The 22178-nt window shown below is 45.9% G+C and overlaps 1 protein-coding gene across 1 annotated transcript in view; it reads right to left on the bottom strand.

The window, feature by feature from the left end:
• The window catches only part of CHCHD6 (coiled-coil-helix-coiled-coil-helix domain containing 6), a 478181-nt gene that overhangs the window by 111162 nt on the left and 344841 nt on the right, over positions 1-22178 (bottom strand). The window contains exon 8 of the mRNA XM_082265088.1: positions 12791-12926. Within this exon, the coding sequence (XP_082121214.1) occupies positions 12791-12926 (136 nt within the window). The remainder of the gene's footprint in view (positions 1-12790; positions 12927-22178) is intronic.

Here is a 22178-nt window from a genome sequence, read left to right as displayed (position 1 = left end):
CAGCCCTTGCAGAGGAACCTGCAACTGCCGTGACCATCTCTGAATCTGAGTCAGAGGTGTCAGATGGTATAGGGGTAGGCGGGGGTCGCTTCCTTGACCCCCGTCCCTGACAGGCCGCCTCCACCCGAGCCACCATAGACTCCAAAATTGCTGTAAATGATTCTATACTCTGTGCACCGGCGGGTCCCGAGGCCCCCTCGAGGGAAACAGGTGGGGGAATATGTGTGGCAGGGTCCATGATAACTCCAGTTACTTCCTGGATAATATAATTCAAAAGAAAAAAACTTTTTTTTTTTTTTTTTTTCTGACCCCCAGCGCCACAAAAAGCCCCTTAGTGTTACCTGCTAGGGATCCCTATCGATCGAGAGAGAGAGAGATAGACCCCCAGGCTCACCACTTGATGCTCAGAGTTAAACTGCAACAGCTTACAGCGCTGTCTTGACAAACAGGAAGTCTTTTGGCTGGCTGCCCAGGAAGAAGGGAGGCGGCTCCGCCCCTCTGCACGCCTTCCGGCGCCTCCCCCAAGCTCCACGAGGTGTAGGATCACCTCAAACATGGCCGCCCCCATGCTGGAGACACGAGGCTACGCCAAAATGGCGGCTCGTGCGATCCAGCAAAAAAAATGGCGGCGGCCTGTGCTGACTAGCGGTGTGCTGCAGGCACACAACACTCTCTCTGCATGGGGATATGGCGTGGTTGGCGGTACCGGCCCTGGCGGACCGCATGGCCGTTCGGGAGGCCTGCTAATAGCTGGAGATCTGATTTGGAAGGCAGTCTACATGTCCGTGGCTTCTGACTGGTAGGTAGCTTATACTTAACCCATAAGATTCCCAGAATGCCACAGATTACATCTTTAAAACATGTATACAATAGATTGTTAGCTCCCAAACCAAGCCTCCTGGCTTTTTGCACACATAAAATCACACTCAAAGTAGGAGGATTTGTGACATGTTATAGGATAGAAAGAACTCTTTCTTACCATACAGAGAGGGGCCCGCGTTCACCACAAAACCCGTCAGGGAAAAAGGGGGAACATACTACTCACCATACCGGAACCAGGCGGGCACCAACTCCTGACAGTACCCCTCTCCACCGGGGCGGGAGGGCTGTCGACCGATACGGACGCCGTGACTCATGGTCTTTGGCGTTTCAGCGAGACGTTTAACTCGCGGGTTCAGTCCTTTTAATGGGACTTTGTCGCGGCCGACCCAGCGCGGAGCTATGGCCTGCACGCGCTCGTAGGCTGAACTGGGGTGACCACCGGATCTCAACATCCAGCCCGTCGCCCAGTTCAGCTTTCTTGCTTGAAGATCTCACAGGAACACTGGAGAAAAAAAAGCTGTCTAAAAATCCTTTTAGAAAAAAATTCTTGCCAGGACCTAAGATCCCAGCAAGGTATCTAGGTCCTTACTCCTAACTAGACAGAAAATAACTGATTTGCTGAGGCAGAGAGAGAGAGGATATACCCTCTGGGACTGCCCCTAGGGTGTGGCCAGAGCTTTTTAATTTCCTGTCTAGTCCTGCTCCTGCGGAGGTAACATAACCCGAAGGTGGTGTATCACCGAGGACTACGTCTGTCGATGAGCGCTAGAGAAACAGCGATTTTTAATTTACAGGGTTAGATAGATTAGGTTTAGAATGTGGCACAGAGCAGGTTTAGTGTTAGTTAGATTTTGCGTGGACTTATCCTTTAAGATGCCTGCAGCTAGAAATATTAGGGGGTATAGTTCAAAGTGATTTCATAACAAAATAAAGCATTGAGACAAGGATGGATGGTTGAATTTACTTTGAACATTAAAAATGAAATGCCATTTTCAGTTTGTGGTGTCCTGATAAAGTTTAGTTCAACTTTAAGGCCCCTTTCACACTTGCGGACAGTTTAGATCCACCTATCAGTTTTTCAGACGGATCTGAACAGATGCCCCATGCATCTATATGGGGCATCGGATGTCAGTGGAGACATGTCTGCTGACATCCAATCCGATCCTGTCCATCAAATCCAGACGGATGGAAACCCTATTTTCCATCCGTCTGGCAGGTCGGATCAGATGGGAACGGACAGGCGGTCCGTTCTCATCCGATTCACCCATAGAGGACAGCGGGGACCTAACTGCTCTGTCTCTGCACACAGCGCGGAGACAGAGCTGCCATCCGCCTGCTCAGTGGGGGATTGGCGGACCGATCCCCCGCTGAGAAAAACGGAGTCCGCCGACGGAGCGGCAAATGTGAAAGGGGCCTAAGTCAAAAAAAAAAAAAAAAAACAGGATCCCGTTTATAGTGTATCTATTGGATAGAGCAAAAAAAAAAAAAAAAACAGCATTGAGGAGACCTTCATTAAATATTCAAAGTTGTTCTTATATTTTTGAAGATATCATCAGATGAACCCACCAAAAATGTGAGGTTTTTCCAAGCTGTAGGTTGAAGGTACAGATTACACTCAATCCACAACCCCTTCCTTCAGCATGTTTTTGGACCTATTTATACCTCTAACATGACCCACTGAGCTTGTACCTGCAACTCTACCCATAGCCCAGTTTCACCACTACAGCTAAAGTTTTTTTGCAATGACCAGGGCTGCTGTTAAAAATCATGGGGTCCCATACAGCCTACCTGACAGGTCCCTGTGTGCCCGAATCAGCTGCTGGCAAGAGAGGAGGGAAGCCGGAAGCGCTGTGGGGGTAGGGGGCACACAGGGGGGCCCCAGACAGCAGATTTAAGGAGTGCATGTGCTAGAACCAATCCCCTTGCAGTGCAGCTGGAGGGAGGAGGAGAAGGAGAAGCTGGCAATGCTACAATGGGAGACAAAAGAGGATCAGTGTCTGCAATAAGACAGTACCTCCTGCTCAACAGGTGCCTGGGCCCCCCCTTAGGAACTGATTGGGCCCGGGTCCAGTAAAGGAGGGCTGGCTGTACTACCTTATCAGTGGCCCTAGCAATGACAGCACACTGTTCACTGACATAATGCCCCCAATATCATTCACCCAAGGCTTTCCCATGATTAGGCCCTGATGGCTGAAATATGTTGAGGGCATGGCTTTGGGTGGGAGTCAGCAGTGTGCTGTCATTGCAATAAATCTTGGCTGGCGTTGGACATTTTCGGCTTGCGGCCCGTTATTTGGGTGGATTATAGCGGAACTAGAGCAGACTCCAGGGCCTTGGCACCCAGCTGATGCAGGAAACCAAGGAGGATACAAACTGACCTGTGAGTGGTGAAAGAAAAAATGGATTTTTGTAAAATCTTACCGTAAAATCCTTTTCTCTTAGCTCATCGACAGACGTAGTCCTCGGTGATACACCACCTTCGGGTTATGTTACCTCCGCAGGAGCAGGACTAGACAGGAAATTAAAAAGCTCTGGCCACACCCTAGGGGCAGTCCCAGAGGGTATATCCTCTCTCTCTCTGCCTCAGCAAATCAGTTATGTGAAAAAGCAGTGCTTAGAGAATTTAACCCAACCCAACTCCAAAACAGAGGGGCGGGGACTACGTCTGTCGATGAGCTAAGAGAAAAGGATTTTACGGTAAGATTTTACAAAAATCCATTTTTCTCTAGCGCTCATCGACAGACGTAGTCCTCGGTGATACACCACCTTCGGGACGTCCCAGAGCAGTATCACGACTGAGGGGTGGGAAAATGGAAATCAATCCCAATCTAGAAGGCCCAACCGGTGCCAACTAGAAGTTTACAATGCTCATCCTTAATGATGAGACTCAACCAAAAAAAGAGAAAACTATTTTTTTTTTTTTTTTTTTTTTTCAAACAGAAAAAAACCCTCGAGGTAGACCACCGGTCTCCTCAAATTGCGGCCTGCAAAACCTTGCGGCCAAATGAGGCATCCGCCGATGCCGTCACATCAATTTTATAGAATTTTGTAAAGGTATGTACCGACGACCAGGTGGCCGCCTTACATACCTGGACCACTGACGCCTGATGGCGAAAGGCCCAGGAAGTACTGAGCGCTCGAGTGGAGTGCGCCCTAACAGGGAACGGAGGACTCTGACCCTTAATAGAATAAGCCTGTACCACCGTTAGTCTAATCCATTTGGCAATGGTCGCGGCAGATGCAGGCAAACCCTTTCTGGGGCCATCCGTGATCACAAAAAGTGAAGCCGTCTTACGGAATGATTCCGTAGCTTTCAGGTATACCCTGATTGCCCGAACCACATCTAAGGAATGCAACGCATGTTCCCGATGATGCTTGGGCTGAGGACACAAGGAAGGTAGTACAATATCTTCATTCAGATGAAAATCTGAAACCACCTTGGGAAGAAAAGATGGCTTAGGATGAAGTACTACCTTATCCCTATGAATCACTAGGTATGGTGACTGGCATGATAATGCAGCCAGTTCTGACACCCTGCGAGCAGAAGTAATAGCCACCAAGAAGGCCACCTTCTGGGATAGAGTAAGCAAGGGAATCTCCCTGATGTTTTCAAAGGGAGGTTTCTGTAGAACCGACAAAACCAAATTAAGATCCCAGGGCGGTAAGGGCGCGCGGACTGGAGGAGCCAGGTGCCGCACCCCCTGGATGAAATTCCGCACCAAGGATTTGGTAGCTAAAGGCTTCTGAAAGAAGATTGCTAATGCTGAAACTTGACCCTTGATGGTGCTCAAGGCTAGCTTCTGCTCAACCCCTTGTTGCAAAAAGGCCAATATTCGAGTCACCGAATAGGTACGTGGAGGAAATCCTAAAGATTCGCACCACGCAATATAAGTCTTCCATGTGTGATAATAGACTTTGCTGGAAGTCGCTTTCCTTGCTTTAGCACGAAGGTAAATTGGTCCTTGAGACCACAGACACTCCCTGAGACGAAGTTCCCATGGAACGTCTGCGACTAACATGTCCAAGTCGGCCAGGCCGGCTTGAGGAGGCCAGCCTAGAATTTCTAGGACCACTGGCGCTGATTGGATCTGAACCAGGCGTCCCTAGAGGTATCTGGCCCCGACCATCCGAGAAAGTCTGGTCGTTTTCTGTTCCCACACATTTATCAGATACCTGATTGCTATCAGGAAGGGTGATCTTTTCTGGTTGAACCTCAGGGACCGAAGTCACCCGACTAGAGGCTACTTGGCCTATCTGGTCAACCAGATCCGATTCCTGTGAGGTATCGGGACTAATCTTAGAAAAAGGTAAAGGAAAAAATCTTTTCAGGGAACGGTAACTACCGCTTCCTGTGGTACTTAAATGTTGGAAGGGAAGAATCGCACCGGTAGTAGTGGTTGATGCTCGATCTAATGTCCTGAATACCGGTGAAAACGTCCCCCCACCCTGAAACCGGGTGGGGGCGCACCTTCAGGCTGTGTACTCCTTTGCTTCGGGTTTGGCTGGGTTGGTCCCCTTCTTGAACCCTCCTGGAGGAGTCTTGCCTTTCCCGCTAGTACCAGCCGAGCGCCCTTTATGGGCGGTAAAGAAAGGTCCTCGCTTGTTGCGAGGTCCCTTAGCTTTTGCAGCCTGTGGCAAAAAAGTGCTCTTGCCCCCAGTGGCATCCTTAATGATTTCATCTAGGTTGGCTCCAAATAGACGATTCCCCTGAAAGGGGAGATTGGTCAAGGTCTTTTTGGAACCTAGGTCAGCTGACCAGCATTTTAACCACAGCACACGTCTGAGGATCACTGCTAACTTAGATGCATGCCCTAATAGGGGAGTAGTGTCCAAGGCTGCGTCACAGATAAACCGTAGCCCTTGTATGATCTGTTCCATCAAATCAGATGTCTCCTGGGGAATATCTTTTCCCCTAAGATCTTGGCGTACCATTTTCGCCCATTCCGTAAGTGTCTGGGAAACTAGACCAATAACAATTACTGGTCTAAATGCTGACCCTATCAGAGAAAAGATAGTGCGGGACTCTGCTTCTATCTTTCGATCCACCGGATCCTTAAAGGACGAAGTGTCCTCCACTGGAATAACCGTGGCTTTATTCAGCCTGGAAATAGGCGGATCCACGACTGGTGGTACCGTCCATTTCTTAATGATGGATTCCTCAAACGGATAGCGTCTAGCAATACGCTTGGAAATAGTAAAGGTACGTTTAGAATGCTCCCATTCTCCTTTAATCTGATTACCAAAACATTTAGGTACAGGAAAAGCCTTCGCCGTCTTGATGGGCTTATTCGTCCCAAAAGGCCTCTCTGTTTCAGTTGCCTCTGCCGGTAAAGCCTCAAGTTTTAAGGTTTCTTGCACTGCCACAACTAGTGCGTCCACCAATGCTTCTTCCTGAATTATAGCAAGAGAAGAAGCGTCCTCCTCACTGTCTGAGGGGGCTTTACCTGGGATAACAGCCCTTGCAGAGGAACCTGCAACTGCCGTGACCATCTCTGAATCTGAGTCAGAGGTGTCAGATGGTATAGGGGTAGGCGGGGGTCGCTGGATCACCTCAAACATGGCCGCCCCCATGCTGGAGACACGAGGCTACGCCAAAATGGCGGCTCGTGCGATCCAGCAAAAAAAATGGCGGCGGCCTAAACTGAATAGCGGTGTGCTGCAGGGCACACAACACTCTCTCTGCATGGGGATATGGCGTGGTTGGCGGTACCGGCCCTGGCGGACCGCGTGGCCGTTCAGGAGGCCTGCTATTAGCTGGAGATCTGATTTGGAAGGCAGTCTACATGTCCGTGGCTTCTGACTGGTAGGTAGCTTATACTTAATCCATAAGATTCCCAGAATGCCACAGATTACATTTTTAAAACATGTATACAATAGATTGTTAGCTCCCAAGCCAAGCCTCCTGGCTTTTGCACACATAAATCACACTCAAAGTAGGAGGATTTGTGACATGTTATAGGATAGAAAGGACTCTTTCTTACCATACAGAGAGGGGCCCGCGTTCACCACAAAACCCGTCAGGGAAAAAGGGGGAACATACTACTCACCATACCGGAACCAGGCGGGCACCAACTCCTGACAGTACCCCTCTCCACCGGGGCGGGAGGGCTGTCGACCGATACGGACGCCGTGACTCATGGTCTTTGGCGTTTCGGCGAGACGTTTAACTCGCGTGGACAGTCCTTTAATGGGACTTTGTCGCGGCCGACCCAGCGCGGAGCTATGGCCTGCACGCGCTCGTAGGCTGAACTGGGGTGACCACCGGATCTCAACATCCAGCCCGTCGCCCAGTTCAGCTTTCTTGCTTGAAGATCTCACAGGAAAACTGGAGAAAAAAAGCTGTCTAAAAAATCCTTTAAGAAAAAAATCTTGCCAGGACCTAAGATCCCAGCAAGGTATCTAGGTCCTTACTCCTAACTAGACAGAAAATAACTGATTTGCTGAGGCAGAGAGAGAGAGGATATACCCTCTGGGACTGCCCCTAGGGTGTGGCCAGAGCTTTTTAATTTCCTGTCTAGTCCTGCTCCTGCGGAGGTAACATAACCCGAAGGTGGTGTATCACCGAGGACTACGTCTGTCGATGAGCGCTAGAGAAACAAAGATTTACACTTGAAAAAAGAGCGCGCATGCCCAGAGTGAGCTTTGCGCAAGCTCTGAAACGTGTTGTGTCACCACCAGCTCCGGTGACGTCACGCAGCGTATGCTGCGTTTCAATCTGGTCCCCGGACATCAGTCAAACCCGGAAGGAGGAAGACTCTTCGGCCGGCTTCTTCCCGCCTACCGGTTCCACCGCACCGGCTGTATACACTCCACTCCTCTGGACTTTTTTGGACTCATTCCATCCCTCACGGATTGCCGGAGCTACCTATGCCTACTACTTCAAACCTATATGTGAGTTTCTACTATTTGTGATTTTACTGTTACATTAAATACTGCACTAAGAGGCGCTCTGCGTTTTTGTTTTCATTCGCTCATATCCACAGGACTGACTTCTGTGTCTCGGAGCTAACCTTTTGAGCGTTTTAATGCAATATCTCCTATCAACATAGTGACTCTCCTTTTGGACTCCCACATCCTTATTATGGACTAGAAAGTGTTCTTTTATCCACTTACGGTTATGTAAGTTTTTAGCCTTGTCTAGAACCCTACTTTTATCCATACCACCATTATACCCACCCCTGAGAGTCTATTTTTCAGAGCGCTTGTTTTTTTCCTTTTTTTTTGTGAGTGGTGAAAGAGGTTGGGTTCATCTAACAGATTTACCATTACCATATAATCATAAGGGCACTCTCATATATAGTAAGATATGGTGTACATTACAAGAGACTGCCGGTTTACAGAGAAACTGTCTTTGCTTCCTTAACTCAAAGGCTTTGGGTCCAGAAGCAGCCAAGCAACTAAGACTTTTGAAAGGGAGGTAAACAATGGCAGCCTTTTGGTAATAGCTTTCATTCAGCTCCCAGTTGGCACTTGCCGCTAATTGCAGTGCATACAGCACCGCAAGATGTCAATACCGTGCCACCACCATACAAGCCGGGCAGTTTTAAGCAGCGCCTGTACACAAACAAAGCCCAGAATTACGTTGGCTGATTTTGAATGAACAACTGAACTTTTTCAGAGCTGCAATTACCGTTAAAACTGCAGCTATCAGGCAACAACAAAAAAAAAAAAGAAATCTTCCTACCCCTAATAGCAAATCGATAACCCCCTGGATTGTATTTTTATAACTAAGCAATCTTTTATCTTTTGTTCTGCTCAAAAAAAGCCTAGTCCTACAGTAATTGCTAGAACGGGAATTACTAACAAGCAAAGGCCGAGAAAAGATTATACTTGTATGGTTCTCTTATAAACCTTCTTTTTTTTATCTCTTACTTATCCCCCCCTCCTTTGTTACTGGACTGTTTGAGTGAAGAAAAACACGCAGTTTTGGTCTTCTCTGGCGTGCTGCAGAAAGGTCACTGAAAGAAAATGCTATTACATTCAGTCAATTTCACATGAAAAAAAAAAAAAAGACACCAACAGATAAAGTGACTACTCCGACGGAGACACACAGCATTGATCTGTGTGTGTATCACATACAAACCACATGAGAGGCCTAGAGGGACAGTTCATGAAACGCGCCAGTAGACCGGAACAGGCCAGATTGACCTCTCTGTCAGAGGAGCCACGCACGAAACCTGTGCAGGTCTTCATATGGGAACAGTCACTGCAGCCTAATCAAACAGCATTTTCGGAGCTTGTCAACAGATGGGGAAGATACCAACTGCCATTATTTAGTCTTGTGTAGATAAATGCTTGATAAAAGAATTGTCTAGGGCAAGACATACACAGTGCAAATTTCTTTGTTGCAGGAAATAAATTTGCTCAATTCCCCCATTAACACATACAGTGTTGATGCAGAAATTCCTCCTTGCCATTGTATTCTCCTTGCGGGGAGGGCGGGGGAAGCTGGGGGAAGGCAGTGATTATTGCTAATGGCTATAGCAGCTGCTAAAGCTGGATACACACTATCCAACTTTTGTGGTTAGATTTCCTTCAGATTTACCTTTTCTATGTAGTGCAAGGGCCTGCCAGATTGCATACAAATTGAAAGTGTTTAGGTTTGACCTCATATTATATGGTTTTGGTAAATCTAAAGGAAAAAGTCTTCAGAAAATCTTTAAGTGTGTATGGCCCATTACGATAATCGCAGGTAAAACCCGGCATTCTGGTTGTACCCAAGTTGATCGATCAACTTGGTACATTCAGTCTTCCTATACACGGTTTGAATCTGTGTATGGCTGGACTAAGTTGTCCATAACATTGAGATTAATCCCATCGCTTTCCAAACTGGTAGAAGCACAAAAGGGGTGTAAAGTCATTGTAAACTCTCACTTTGTAAAACAACCCATTCAGTCTAAGGCTGCATTCACATGTCAGCGCATGGATTGCGGGCAGAATCGCCGCGATCCGGAGATCATTGCAAATCGCGTGACGCCTGTGCGTTGCCCGTGATTTGCAATAGCACCCCAAACGCTGAGCGATGTTGCCGCGATTTCCGCCTGCCGAATCGCGGTAACATTGCGCAAAAAAAATCGCGGGACGCAATACGCTCCAAAGAAGCTCTTGTACTTTGAGCGTAATGCGTCCCGCGATTTTTTTTTTGCGCGATGTTACCGCGATTCGGCAGGCGGAAATCGCGGCAACATCGCTCAGCGTTTGGGGTTCTATTGCAAATCACGGGCAACGCAGAGGCGTCCCGCAATTTGCAATGATCTCCGGATCGCGGGCGGAATCGCGCCGCGATCCATACGCTGACATGTGAATGCAGCCTAAAAGAGAAATGAAAAGCAAAAGATTTGTGTATAGATATTAAAAAAAGTTATAAATACAGTTTTTTCCCTTTTTTTAAGTGATCATATTTCCTCTGTTCTCAGCTTCATAAGATCTGGATGGAGGAGAAGCAGCAGCACACTGATCTTCCCAGTGAATGGCTGTGTAGGAGCGCATGCCAGGACAAGTCTGATCATTGAAGGATAGCACACTGAGTTCCCAGCATAGTTGGAGAACTGACTACACTGTGTTCTCCTGCTTGGCGTGGTCAGTTTTTAATAGGAAAGCAGAAGGACTGGCAGAAATACCAGGAATTTCACACAAAGGAAGCAATACAAAGAGAACAGCAATACAAAGAGAACAGCAATACAAAGAGAACAGGATATATTTTCATGGAAGTACATGGTACAGCAGGCACATATCAGGAATATGACATGTTCGGTATATTCTTTAACCACTTCTTACCCGCCCGGGGTCAAATGACGGCAGAGCGGTGTATCCATTGTTCTGGGATGCCGTCATATGAACATAAGAACAGCCTCTCTCGCGTGCCCCCAGGGGTACGCAGAGCAGCGATCATGGCTGCGCCGTGTTGCAAGGACAGGGCGCGACTTCCGATCTCGGTAAAGAGTCAATGAAATTACTCTTTACCCATGTGATTGGCTGTGTCCAATCACAGCCGGTCACATGTAAATAAGGAAGTGCCATTATTCGGCTCTCCTCGCTACAAACTCTGACAGTGTGAGGCGAGGAGAGCCGATCAGTGGCTCCTCCTCGCAGGGGAGACAAGGACATGTAATCAGGGCACTGATCATCCTACCACAATATTTGACACTGTTTTTGATAAACTAGCACATCAGTATCTAGTTCCTTGGATGTAGTAGCAATTCTCAATGAATGCTCATGGTGCTTATCAGATATTTTGGACCAATTTTGCAGTTCATGTGTGCTTCATCCTTGAAAATAGTTGCTCACAAATGTAGGTGCTGCCAAAAACTGATGACATGAACAAGGCCTGATTGTGAGGAGTGGGAGATTTTTTTTGGGAAGATAAAACGTATAAAAGTCCAGTAAATAGATACTGTCCAATTTTTCTTCGTCCGCATGTGTTCACTAAATGTAAACACATTTTTACAAAATATTACCCCCCAAAAAAATCAACATATATAAGTTTACAATTTTGTGTTGGGCCACATTCATAGCCATCTGGGGCCGCAGGTTGGACACACCAGCTCTAGGGTGTCCGCTTTCAGAAACTATAGACTGTTTTGGGGGTTTTATGTAATCCTCCTGGCTAAAATGTTTTTTAACCACTTCCTTACCACTGGACGTCATATGATGTCCTGGGCTTTAAGTTGGGATATCTGAATGATGGGGGTGCAGCTACAGGCATCATTCAGATATAATTTTTTTTCAGCCAGCGATTCCCTTCACCATAAGAGCAATCATAGAAGCTGTTCAGCCGCTTGATCGTTCTTACAGGCGGTGGGAGGGAATATCCCCCCCCCTCCCGCCGCCCTCCGGTGCTTCTACCGGCTCGCCCGTGCGATCAGAGAGCCAGAGAAGGAATTGGCCGCCGGCGGAAGTACACCATAGAGACTGCTGAGGACCAGATGGTCCCCAGGAGTCTCTATGACTCTCGGAGGCCCGGGCGCAATGTGATGACATCTCGCCCAGCCTGGCAGTTGTCAATACTGCCGTGATCTCGGCTGCATAGCTGAAATTGTTTTTTTCTTTATTTCAGGCTTTCTAGCCTGTAGGAGAGATCTGGGGTTTTATGGACCCCAGATCTCTCCATGAAGAGGACCTGTCATTCACTAGTTCTATTACAAGGGATGTTTACATTCCTTATAATATGAATAAAAGTGATAAAAAAAAATTAAAGGGAAAGTGTAAAAAAATTAAAAATAAACACAAAAAAAAAAATGTAAAGTGCCCCCGCCACCGCGTGCTCGTACGCAGAAACGAATGCATGCATACGTCGCGGTAACATATGTAAATGGCGCTCAATCCATACATGTGAGGTATCGCCGCGAACGTTAGAGCGAGAGGAATAATTCTACCACAGGATCTCCTCTGTAACTCTAAACTGGTAACCTGTAAAAAAATTTAAATCGTTGCCTATGGAGATTTTTAAGCACCCAAGTTTGGCGTTATTCCACGAGTGTGCGTAATTTTAAAACGTGACATGTTAGGTATCTATTTACTCGGCGTAACATCATTTTATACCAACAAATTGGGCTAACTTTAGTGTTTCGTTTTTATTTTTAATTCATAAAACTGTTTTTTCCCCCCAAAAAAACGCGTTTGAAAAATGTATTCGCAAATACTGTGTGATATAAAAATTTGCAATGACCGCCATTTTATTCCCTATGGTCTCTACTAAAAAAAAAAAAAATTATATATATATATATATATATATATATACACATATATATATATATACTGTTTGGGGGTTCTGAGTAATTTTCCAGTAGAAAAATGATGATTTTTACATGTAGGAGCGGAGTGCCAGAAATGGCCCGGTATGGAAGTGGTTAAACATGTATGCAAAAACAGCTCTGGCAGCCAAAGAGTTAATCTATGAATTTTAGCATGCAACAGAAATCCACATACAGAGGATAACATTTAGCATCTCAGATGTTACAAATATTACCTTCTGTGCCTCTCTTACACAGCTCCGATACTCCTTGGCCAGGTCACTACAGTTGAGCAGCTCCTGCTGGTTTTCCGAGTAACATTTCAGAATGTTGGACTGGAGGTTCTGGCACACCGGGTCATAACTTCTCTTCCTGCCAAGAAGAGTACACAAGGTTATAATCAGTACAAATATAATCACACATCGCTGTACACCATAACAGCAAACAACAGTCGCTCGTTATTTCAGCACCATGGTCAGTGGATCCTACTAACAGGCTGCTGAACCACCTTGCTTATGTTCTAACAACCAGTTCCAGGAACTTACCAAAAAAAGAAATAAAGAATCGTGTTTAGAAAAAGTCAATATTGAATTTTCCAGATTTTTAAAAAATATCCTTCTCCTTGTATTCATTCAAAAAAAAAAAAAAGTTCAGGCTGTTTATTTTTCCGGGTATTCTGCTGCTTTTCACCACCAGTTATCACGATGACATCCATTTTCTTAATGGATTTTGCTTTTTCTTTATATATAGAGATGGAAAGAACTTTTCAACTGTTCCAGCTGAGATTTTGCCACTTTATTTTTTCTTTATGGAGCCCATGCGAGGCATATTCCATTATTTTGAATGGCGAGAAGCTGAAGAAGGGACTTTTACTCAACAAAACACTTGTTTTTGACCGCTTGCCGACCTGCCGCAGTACATATACTGCAATGTGGCGGCTCTTACGGGCACAGTCAAATACCCATATGTTGCTGCCTGTTTATGGGTATCAGGGACACGTGTGTCCCCGTGCCCCCCACCTACCCCCCTGTGATTTGACACAGCCGAGTTTGTTAGCAGATTCCGGCCAAATTCATAGCTGGGACCTGCTGATTGGCTGTGTTGAATCACAGCCCAGAGCCCTGTGCTGTCAATCAACACAGGGCTCTGTACAGGAAATGATCGCTTTGTTTCTTTTCCCTGCAAAACAGAAACAAATTAATTTATAGTAAAAATCAGCACATATTACACACATTCCACATTGTTCGGCATGCAATTAACCCCTTGATTGCCCCTTGGGCACCAGGGGTAGATGATGCTGGATATCATCCAGCCAGAAAATCTAAAAGGCTGCAGCTTCCAATGCACATTGTGAGAAGCTCACAGTGTGCAGTGAAATCAGAGTAAGCAATTTTAGAGCCTGTACAAGTGTGCAAGACTAAATGAAAGGCTGGAGGTCAGCTTTAAATGTTTTGCCATAAACATGCATTAGACTGCAGCCTTGAGAGGTAAGCCTGGCTATTTACTTAGTAATATCGATTAAGTCTCTAGGTTTACCTAATGCCTGACCTTGTTTATAAAGAAGCCATTATTAGCAAGCATGCTCCCATCATAACATGAGCTATTTACTCTCACGTTGCTGCTGAATGTTTATTCAGGCTATTTTTATGTGACCTAATCCTGTACCAGTCTTAGAGAAAGCAGAGGATATGATGACCTCCACCACTCACATCATGGGAAGTGCGACCCAAAGTATCCTTCATGTACCCATTTTGGCACCTGTAACCTCACAAGTATAGGTAAGTTTGGGACGTACACCAATTTCAAAAGCCTTTATCTGAAAGCTAAGCTCACACTTCCCCCAACAGAGACCATTATGACAGCTAGGGAACTAAAGTGGTCGACTCAATCTGTGTAAGAGTCTCACACTTCCTCTTTCGATTGCTTTTGAAAAGGATCCCGAAGTACCTAAATTACTTTAAAGAAGGCAATGCTTCTCCATAAAAAAAGGAAGCCGCAATCCACTCTTCGCTTGGAGAGTACCACCGTCATGAATTTTAGAGCACTGATCATTTCTGCTAGGTCATGTTCTGTAGTGAGCCAATCAAAGGCTTAACAGACTTCACAGCTGTATGGGGCCATAACGATGCCATCATCTGCAAGCAACAGAGTGCTTGCCTTTAGGCTCCCATACCAAACAGGCTTTCACCCATGACTACAATTTGATAAAATTGCTATAGTTGGAAGATTACCCAGCTCTTGTGTAGTAGTGGGGACTGCATGGTCAAAGGAAACTGGGGGCATATACCGGTCGAAGCATAGTTACACTCTATGGCCAAAACCCCTTCAAATTATTGAGTTAACCTGAAAAAAGCGAGCTCTATTTTATGTAGCACTCTCCTTAATGAGTGAAGGTTGTTAGGTAAATGTAGTCTAGCTCCTCTTCAACTGGTGAAGCTGGAGGGGGGGTTGACTATTTTGGCCTGCTCAGTGTCTCACAGGCTGCTGCTTTGATTACTTACCCCCCGTATTGTAGAGGATTCTGGAACCATAGTGGGAGGAAGAACAGGGTGGGTAGCCTGAATATTTATGGGGAATCCAGACAATCCTTGGGGAGGGGTATTCAGTAGGTGGCTGAAAACCCATAAATAATTAGAGATCTGAGGCTTGGGAGAGAGTTCCTGGGTCCAGTCCTGCTGGAGGAGACTCCTGTGTAGAGGCTCTTCTACTTCACAGCTGTATCGGCCCATAACAATGATGTCATCTGCAAGCAACAGAGTGCTTGCCTTCAGGCTCCCATACCTAACAGCCTTTCACCCATGACTACAATTTGATAAAATTGCTATAGTTGGAAGATTACCTAGCTCTTGTGTAGTAGTGGGCACCGTATGATCAAAGGAACCTGAGGGAATATACTGGTCGAAGCATAGTTACACTCTATGGCCAAAACCCCGTCAAATTATTGAGTTAACGTGAAAAAAGCGAGCTCTACTTTATGTAGCACTCTCCTTAATGAGTGAAGGCTGTTAGGTAAATGTAGTCTAGCTCCTCTGTAATTGGTGATGCTGGGGGGGGGGGGGGGGGTTGACTATTTTGGCCTGCTCAGTGTCTCACAGGCTGCTGCTTTGATTACTTACCCCCCATATTGTAGAGGATTCTAGAACCATAGTGGGAGGAAGAACAGGGTGGGTAGCCTGAATATTTATGGGGAATCCAGACAATCCTTGGGGAGGGGTATTCAGTAGGTGGCTGAAAACCCATAAATAATTAGAGATCCGAGGCTTGGGAGAGAGTTCCTGGGTCCAATCCTGCTGGAGGAGACTCCTGTGTAGAGTCTCTTCCCCTGGAGCAGGATTACTAGGGGTGCCATCTAGAAGACATTGAGGTCTCGGCTGAAGCTGTAGCTGGGGGGGGGGGGGGGTCTATACACCAAGCCTGGTCCTGGGGTCTGTTTGGGTCTTGAGAGCAAACTGGAGAGCCAGAAGGAGGTTGAAGGAAAAGTTTTTCAGCTGTCCTGTAGTGGTGTGAATCTGTGTCTCCCACACTAGGAAGATCCCAGTGGATATTGGAAGGAGGTAACCAACGATTCTGTGGCAGTGTGAGTAGATGACCCCTGTACTGGAAGTTAGTGACTGTGAGCAGTTTTTTCGGTCTTTTGGGAAAAGTCATAGTCACTTGTCAGCAACAGAGACTCTGTGGGACTTTTATGTAGCTCAGTGAAATAGAGAAGAGTCTTTGATTCGTTCCATTCACAAATTTGGGGTATCCCATGCTCCCTTACAAGTTCAATGTTTAAATAAAACAACAAAAGGCCACCCCCTAGACTGTGTGATTCGAGACAGTGAAGGAAGGAGGAAATGCTGTGAGCCTGGCTGTGTGTGCTTTAACTAGGGAAAAGGAGTAAGTTTGCTAGCGGCTCCTGAGGGGGTGCCCTACATAAGACACTGAGGAGTTGAATGTGGGGGAACTCAAGTGGCCTGCAAAGAGGCCTGACCTCAACCTGAACACCTTTTTTGGAATGAAATGCCGTTTGTGAACCAGGTTCTTCCTGTCCAAATTCACTGGCTGACCTCACGAATACTCTACTGGATGAATGGGCACAGATTCCTATCTCCAAATTCTTATGGAAGGCCTGTCAGTTAAAAACAAATTTTAGACATATAGGGGTTTATTTACTAAAACTGGAGAGTGCAAAATCTGGCACAACTCTGCATAGAAACCAATCAACATCCAGGTTTCTTTTGTAAAAGCTTAAAGGAGAAGTACTTCTATTGTGGATCACAGAAGTGCAGTTTGTTCAGCACTCCTATGACCCATTTTCAGCAGGCTGAATCCCACTGTCAGCTGATGACATCACAGATCTGGTTCAGGCTCGGGTAAGATCGCAACCATATGGTTGGGATCCACCCAGAAGCTTTGACCGGCCCCTGGCTGAGCGTCTCATCGAGCCGCTGAGAGCCTGAGACAGCCACTCCCACCCCCTCCACAGTCTAGTGCTCCAGTGAGTGGGGGGGGGGGTGTGATACAGTCACCAGCTCACTGCTCAGAGCAGCAGGGAGAAATTAGCAATCAGTGGTGTTTGATCTTTCAGTTCTTACCCTTAAAGACGGTGGGGGACAGATGCATCCACCTAGGTAAGTATGATTTTTAACAAACAAAAACCAGACTTCTCTTTAAACTGAACAAGCTGAAATCATAAACTGATTCGCTACCATGCACAGCTGCACTAGAAGTTTTAGTAAATCAACCCTTAAGCCGGGTTCACACTGTTCCAACATGGAAGTCGGACGACTTACGATCCGACTTTTCCCTAAGACTTCATGTCCAACTTCGATGCAACTTTAATGAACGGGATCCGACAATACCAGGCCCTTTTAGTATGGTATATATCTTGAGGGGGGAACCCCAGGCCAAAGTTTAAAAAAAAAAAAAAAAACATGACATGGGGTTTTACCCAGGACCATACTAGACACTTCAATCTAGTATAGATTTTAAGGGGAACTCCCCAAGTCAAAATAAAAGATAAAAAATATGGCGTGGGGGTCCTCCACAAAATTCACACCAGACCCTTATCCGAGCACGCAGTCCGGCAGGGCAGGAGGGGGGGGGGGGTTTCCAAGCGAGTTCTTCTCTCTCTCTGGTTCTTCTGCCCATTCTTATCCCTCCTGTCTTCTACTGACATTAGCTCCCGCTGTTGTGTTAGCTCCGGCGTGTGCCATTACTTATATAGCCATGGAGTGTGGCCATCCAGTGATGTCATCAGGAGAATCCGCCCCTTGTGATGTCACCACCCCATCATGCCTTGGGCGGTGACATCACAAGGAGTGGGGTCCCTGGATGACGTCACCGGATGGTCCTGCCCCATGGCTATATAAAATAATGGCACACGCTACAGCTAACACAACAGCGCGAGCAAGCGTCTGGAGAAGACATTTGGAGGCAGAAGAACCTTCAGAAAAACCAGAGGAAGAAGACATCGGAGGAGGAAGAACTGGAGGAAGAAGACATCAGCAGAGAGAGAAAAACCGGAGGGATAAGACATCACCAGAGAGAGAAGAACCGGAGGGAGAAGACTCATTGGAGTTACGACAGGGGACATTCATTTTTAATAAAGGACTTTGTCAAAAACCTGTGTACCGCTTTTATTTATTTTTGCCACTTTTGGGTGAATGAGTAGGGGTACAATGTACCCCATACTCATTCACATAGGGTAGGGGGCTTGGATCTGGGGCCCCCTTGTTAAAGGGGGCTTACGGATTCTCATAAGCCCCCCTGCCCGCTGACTCCCACAACCACCGGCCACGGTTGTCGGGAAGAAGCTCTTGTCCCCTTGTTGGTGTGGGTTTCCCCTCAAAATCCATACTTGACCTAAAGGTCTGGTATGGTCTTGGGGAGGGGTGGGGCCATGCCTTTTTTTTTTTTTACATTTTGGTGTGGGGTTCCCCCCTCAAGATTCTTACCAGACTCAAAGAGCCTGGTATTGTCGGATCAAAGTCGGTGCCCGTTCATTCAAGTTGCATCGAAGTTGAACATGAAGTCGTAGGGCAAAGTCGGATCGGAAGTCATCCGACTTCCATGTCGGAGCAGCGTGAACCCAGCCTTATAGTGTATCAGTGGGGCCACCAGTGCCATTCTATTCTCCAGTGATCACATAGACTAAAAGGACTATTTTAGTCTTTCAGCTTGGAGGTAAGAAATCACGCTAAAAACCTCATCCTTACTTCATTCAAAGCCAAAGCAAGAGACACTCAAGCCCTTTATTGGCTTTAGCTCTGTGGACAGTGGATAGGCAGAAGATGGCTGTACAGTAGATATAGCAGCATATACTATGTGTTCAGTTACAATATATGATGTTTGGTAGAAGCAGTTTAAATGTGTTGACGTACAGTAGACAATAACACAATTGATACACAACTGGTGGCCAGGGAGCTCTGTTATGAACCTGGGTCACGGGGGAGCATGTAGCATTCTGTATCTGAGCATGCAATACCGCTGGGATATCTGCCATCTCCACACCTATGTGCAACCTCACACCTGCTACTCCCAAACTACAGGGAACCTCATTAACGCAAAAAAAAAAAAAAAAAAAAAAAAGAAATACAGACACTCTTCAGACAAAATCATGATCATTGCAGCACTGCAGGAAAAGTATAAATTGCCCCTGTATACTAAAACTAAGTTTCAATACCAAGGAGCTTCAGCTGAGTTGTGCCAATGTTTGATCTTCCAGCTAACATCTTAACAACCAATTTAAACTCATTAATTAGGAGGATTTTAAACTTCTAACCACCCATAGAGGAAAGCTTATAAGTAGGCCACCATACTGCATCGAAATTGCAGTACAAATTTAGTTGTAGGAACTTGGAAATTACCACAACAGCGTTCTGATTTGAAGACCGCAGAAACTTTGCTGCTGTGAAGGAGGTGACTTTACGTAACCCCATGCTTCATGAAAAACGCTTCTGGACCTTGCCTGGCCCTGGTAGACTCATCAAAATTCCAATAAAATGAAACCGCTTTATTCACTTGTTCATCTTCTTGCAGTCCTTTCGATCAGGCACTTTGTGCAAAATGCGTCAAGGCTTCCTTTTTTGTTGCCTGTTCAGCTGTACATGTCTGTGCATTGTTACGATAAACTAAAAGTGATTCTAAACATTACGGTTATAATCACCTTTTCTGTTTAATGGTTATGCACAGAGCAGCCCCGATCCTCCTCTTCTCGGGTCCCCTGCCAGCGCTCCTGGCTCCTCCTCTTCGGCGAGCGCCTGCCATAAGAAGCCACTTCCTATGGGCGCACTCATGCGGGCTCGTTCCCGAGCCCCCCTGCCTGCGTCCATAGACACAGAGAGTGGGGCTCGTCCTAGCCCCCAGCTCCCTTGTCATAGGATTTGATTGACAGCAGCGGAGGAGGTGTGAGGAGGGAGAGAGCACAGCCCTAAAAAAGATCGGTCTAAATCTATCTCAGGTATGTATAGGGAGGTTGGTGGGGGGGGGAGGGATGGGCGGAAGGACCTGGACACAGAAGGTTTTTTAGCTAAATGCAGAGAATGCATTAAGGTAAAGAACCCTAAAGCTTTACAAACACTTTAAGGCCAAGCAAAATATACAAGAAAGTTAAGTGGTTTGACCTTGAATTCTTTATTTTTGTGTTCTGATTTAACTTTAGTTTCTGTTGTATAACAAAGCTTTGCTTGCTTTTAAATAATTGTTAGTACATTTAAAAGGCACAAGGACAATGGACACAATGGGGTGGATTTACTAAAACTGGTGCACGCAGAATCTGGTGCAGCTCTGCACAATAACCAATCAGCTTCCAGGTTTTTTTTTGACAAAGTTTAACCGAACAAGCTAAAATTAGAAGCTGATTGACTACCATGCACAGCTGCACCAGATTCTGTGTGCACCAGTTTTAGTAAACTTCCCCCAATGATGAAATAATTTTCTACTATAAAGTGGTTGTAAAGGCAACAATGTTTTTTTTAAATTTAAAATAATAAACATGGTATACTTACAGTAACTGCTCTGTGCAATGGTATTGCACAAAGCGACCACGAACCTCTTCTTCTGGGGTCCCCTGCCAGAGCTCTCGGCTCCTCCTCATGTACTTGTGCCACCATAGCAAGCCGCATGCTATGGGGGCACACAAGTGGACTCACATATTCTCAAAAGGTGCCAAAAAACACTCACCCTAGAGTATGGAGGAGATGGGGTGTTGTTTGTAGTTCTGTCCTAGGGTGACAAAGCTGCTATTCTACGTATAGAAGCAGTACAGTGAGAGTGTGTTGTTACTAGTGGTGCACCGAAATTTCGACAACCAAAAATGGGTCATATATGCTGAAAATAAATGGCCGTCAGAGCCGGTGTCCACCGACTTCCGCTTGCAGTGCCAACCAGAGGCGGAAGTCCTGTGCACTCCAACCTGCTCTTTGCAGTGTCTATGGTGAAATGTGGAAATTGCTGGAGAAGAGCGGAGTGTGTGCCTTGTACTGTATGGGAATGCTTGGTGTGTGGTAGGAGCACTGGGTGTTCCAGGAATGGGGGAGAGCCCGGTACCCTGCTCCTTGGTTTAGGTGGTGATGAAGACGGCGGAGGGAATCCCGGTGTTCCAGTACCTGGAGGAGCCGGACCTGGAGCTGGAAGGTGAGTGTTGGACTGATGCAATGAGCCATGTATAGTGTGACAGCTGGGAGCTGTTCCAGGGAGAGGAGAGACCACTCACACTGCTCACAACTTCTCCAATGTCCCTTCTAATGGCAGTCTGGGGATTTACTCTTCACATTTCTTCATAACAATCAGAAAAAAGTCATATTTATGGATAGTCACACCAGAAGTTTAAATCAGTATTTTTGTTAGAAAATTACTGTTCCCTCAAACATTATATTAATATTAATCTAATATTAATAAAATAATAGAAAAAAAAAAAAACGATTTTAACCACTTAAGCCCCGGAAGATTTTACCCCCTTCCTGAACAGGGCCTATTTTGCGATTCTGCACTGCGTGACTTTAACAGACAATTGCGCGGTCGTGTGACACTGTACCCAAACGAATTTGACGTCCTTTTTTTCCCACAAACAGAGCTTTCTTTTGGTGGTATTTGATCACCTGTGCGATTTTTTGATCATGCGCTATAAACAAAAAAATAGCATCAATTTTGCAAAAATAACAATATTTTTCACATTTTTTTATATGAAATTCCCCTCAAAAAAATGTAAAAATCAAAATTTTTTAACATTTTCGGCAAATTTGTTTTATGCTACATAGGTTTGGTAAAAAAAAAAAAATCGCAAAAAGCATATTTTGATTGGTTTGTGCAAAAGTTATCGCGTTTACTAACAAAGGGAAAGATTTTTGTCATTTTTGTTGTTTTTTTTTTTTAACACCTAATAGCGGCGATCTGCGATTTTTTTTGCGGTACTGCGACATTGCGGTCGGACAGATCGGACCCTTGACTGACATTTTTGACACTTTTGGGGTTACCAGTGACATTTCTACAGTAATCAGTGCTATACATATGCACTGTTACTGTTAAATTACACTGGCAGTGAAGGGGTTAATTTTTTTTTTAGAGGGAGGGGCTATGTGTGTCCCTAGGGGTGTGATTCTAACTGTGATTGGCTGTGGCTTGAGGTGTATGAACAATGAT

Source organism: Pelophylax lessonae, assembly GCF_965119305.1.
Source record: "Pelophylax lessonae genome assembly, chromosome: 8".
Taxonomy (NCBI): Eukaryota; Metazoa; Chordata; class Amphibia; order Anura; family Ranidae; genus Pelophylax; species Pelophylax lessonae.
This window is presented reverse-complemented; position numbering and strand designations above follow the sequence as displayed.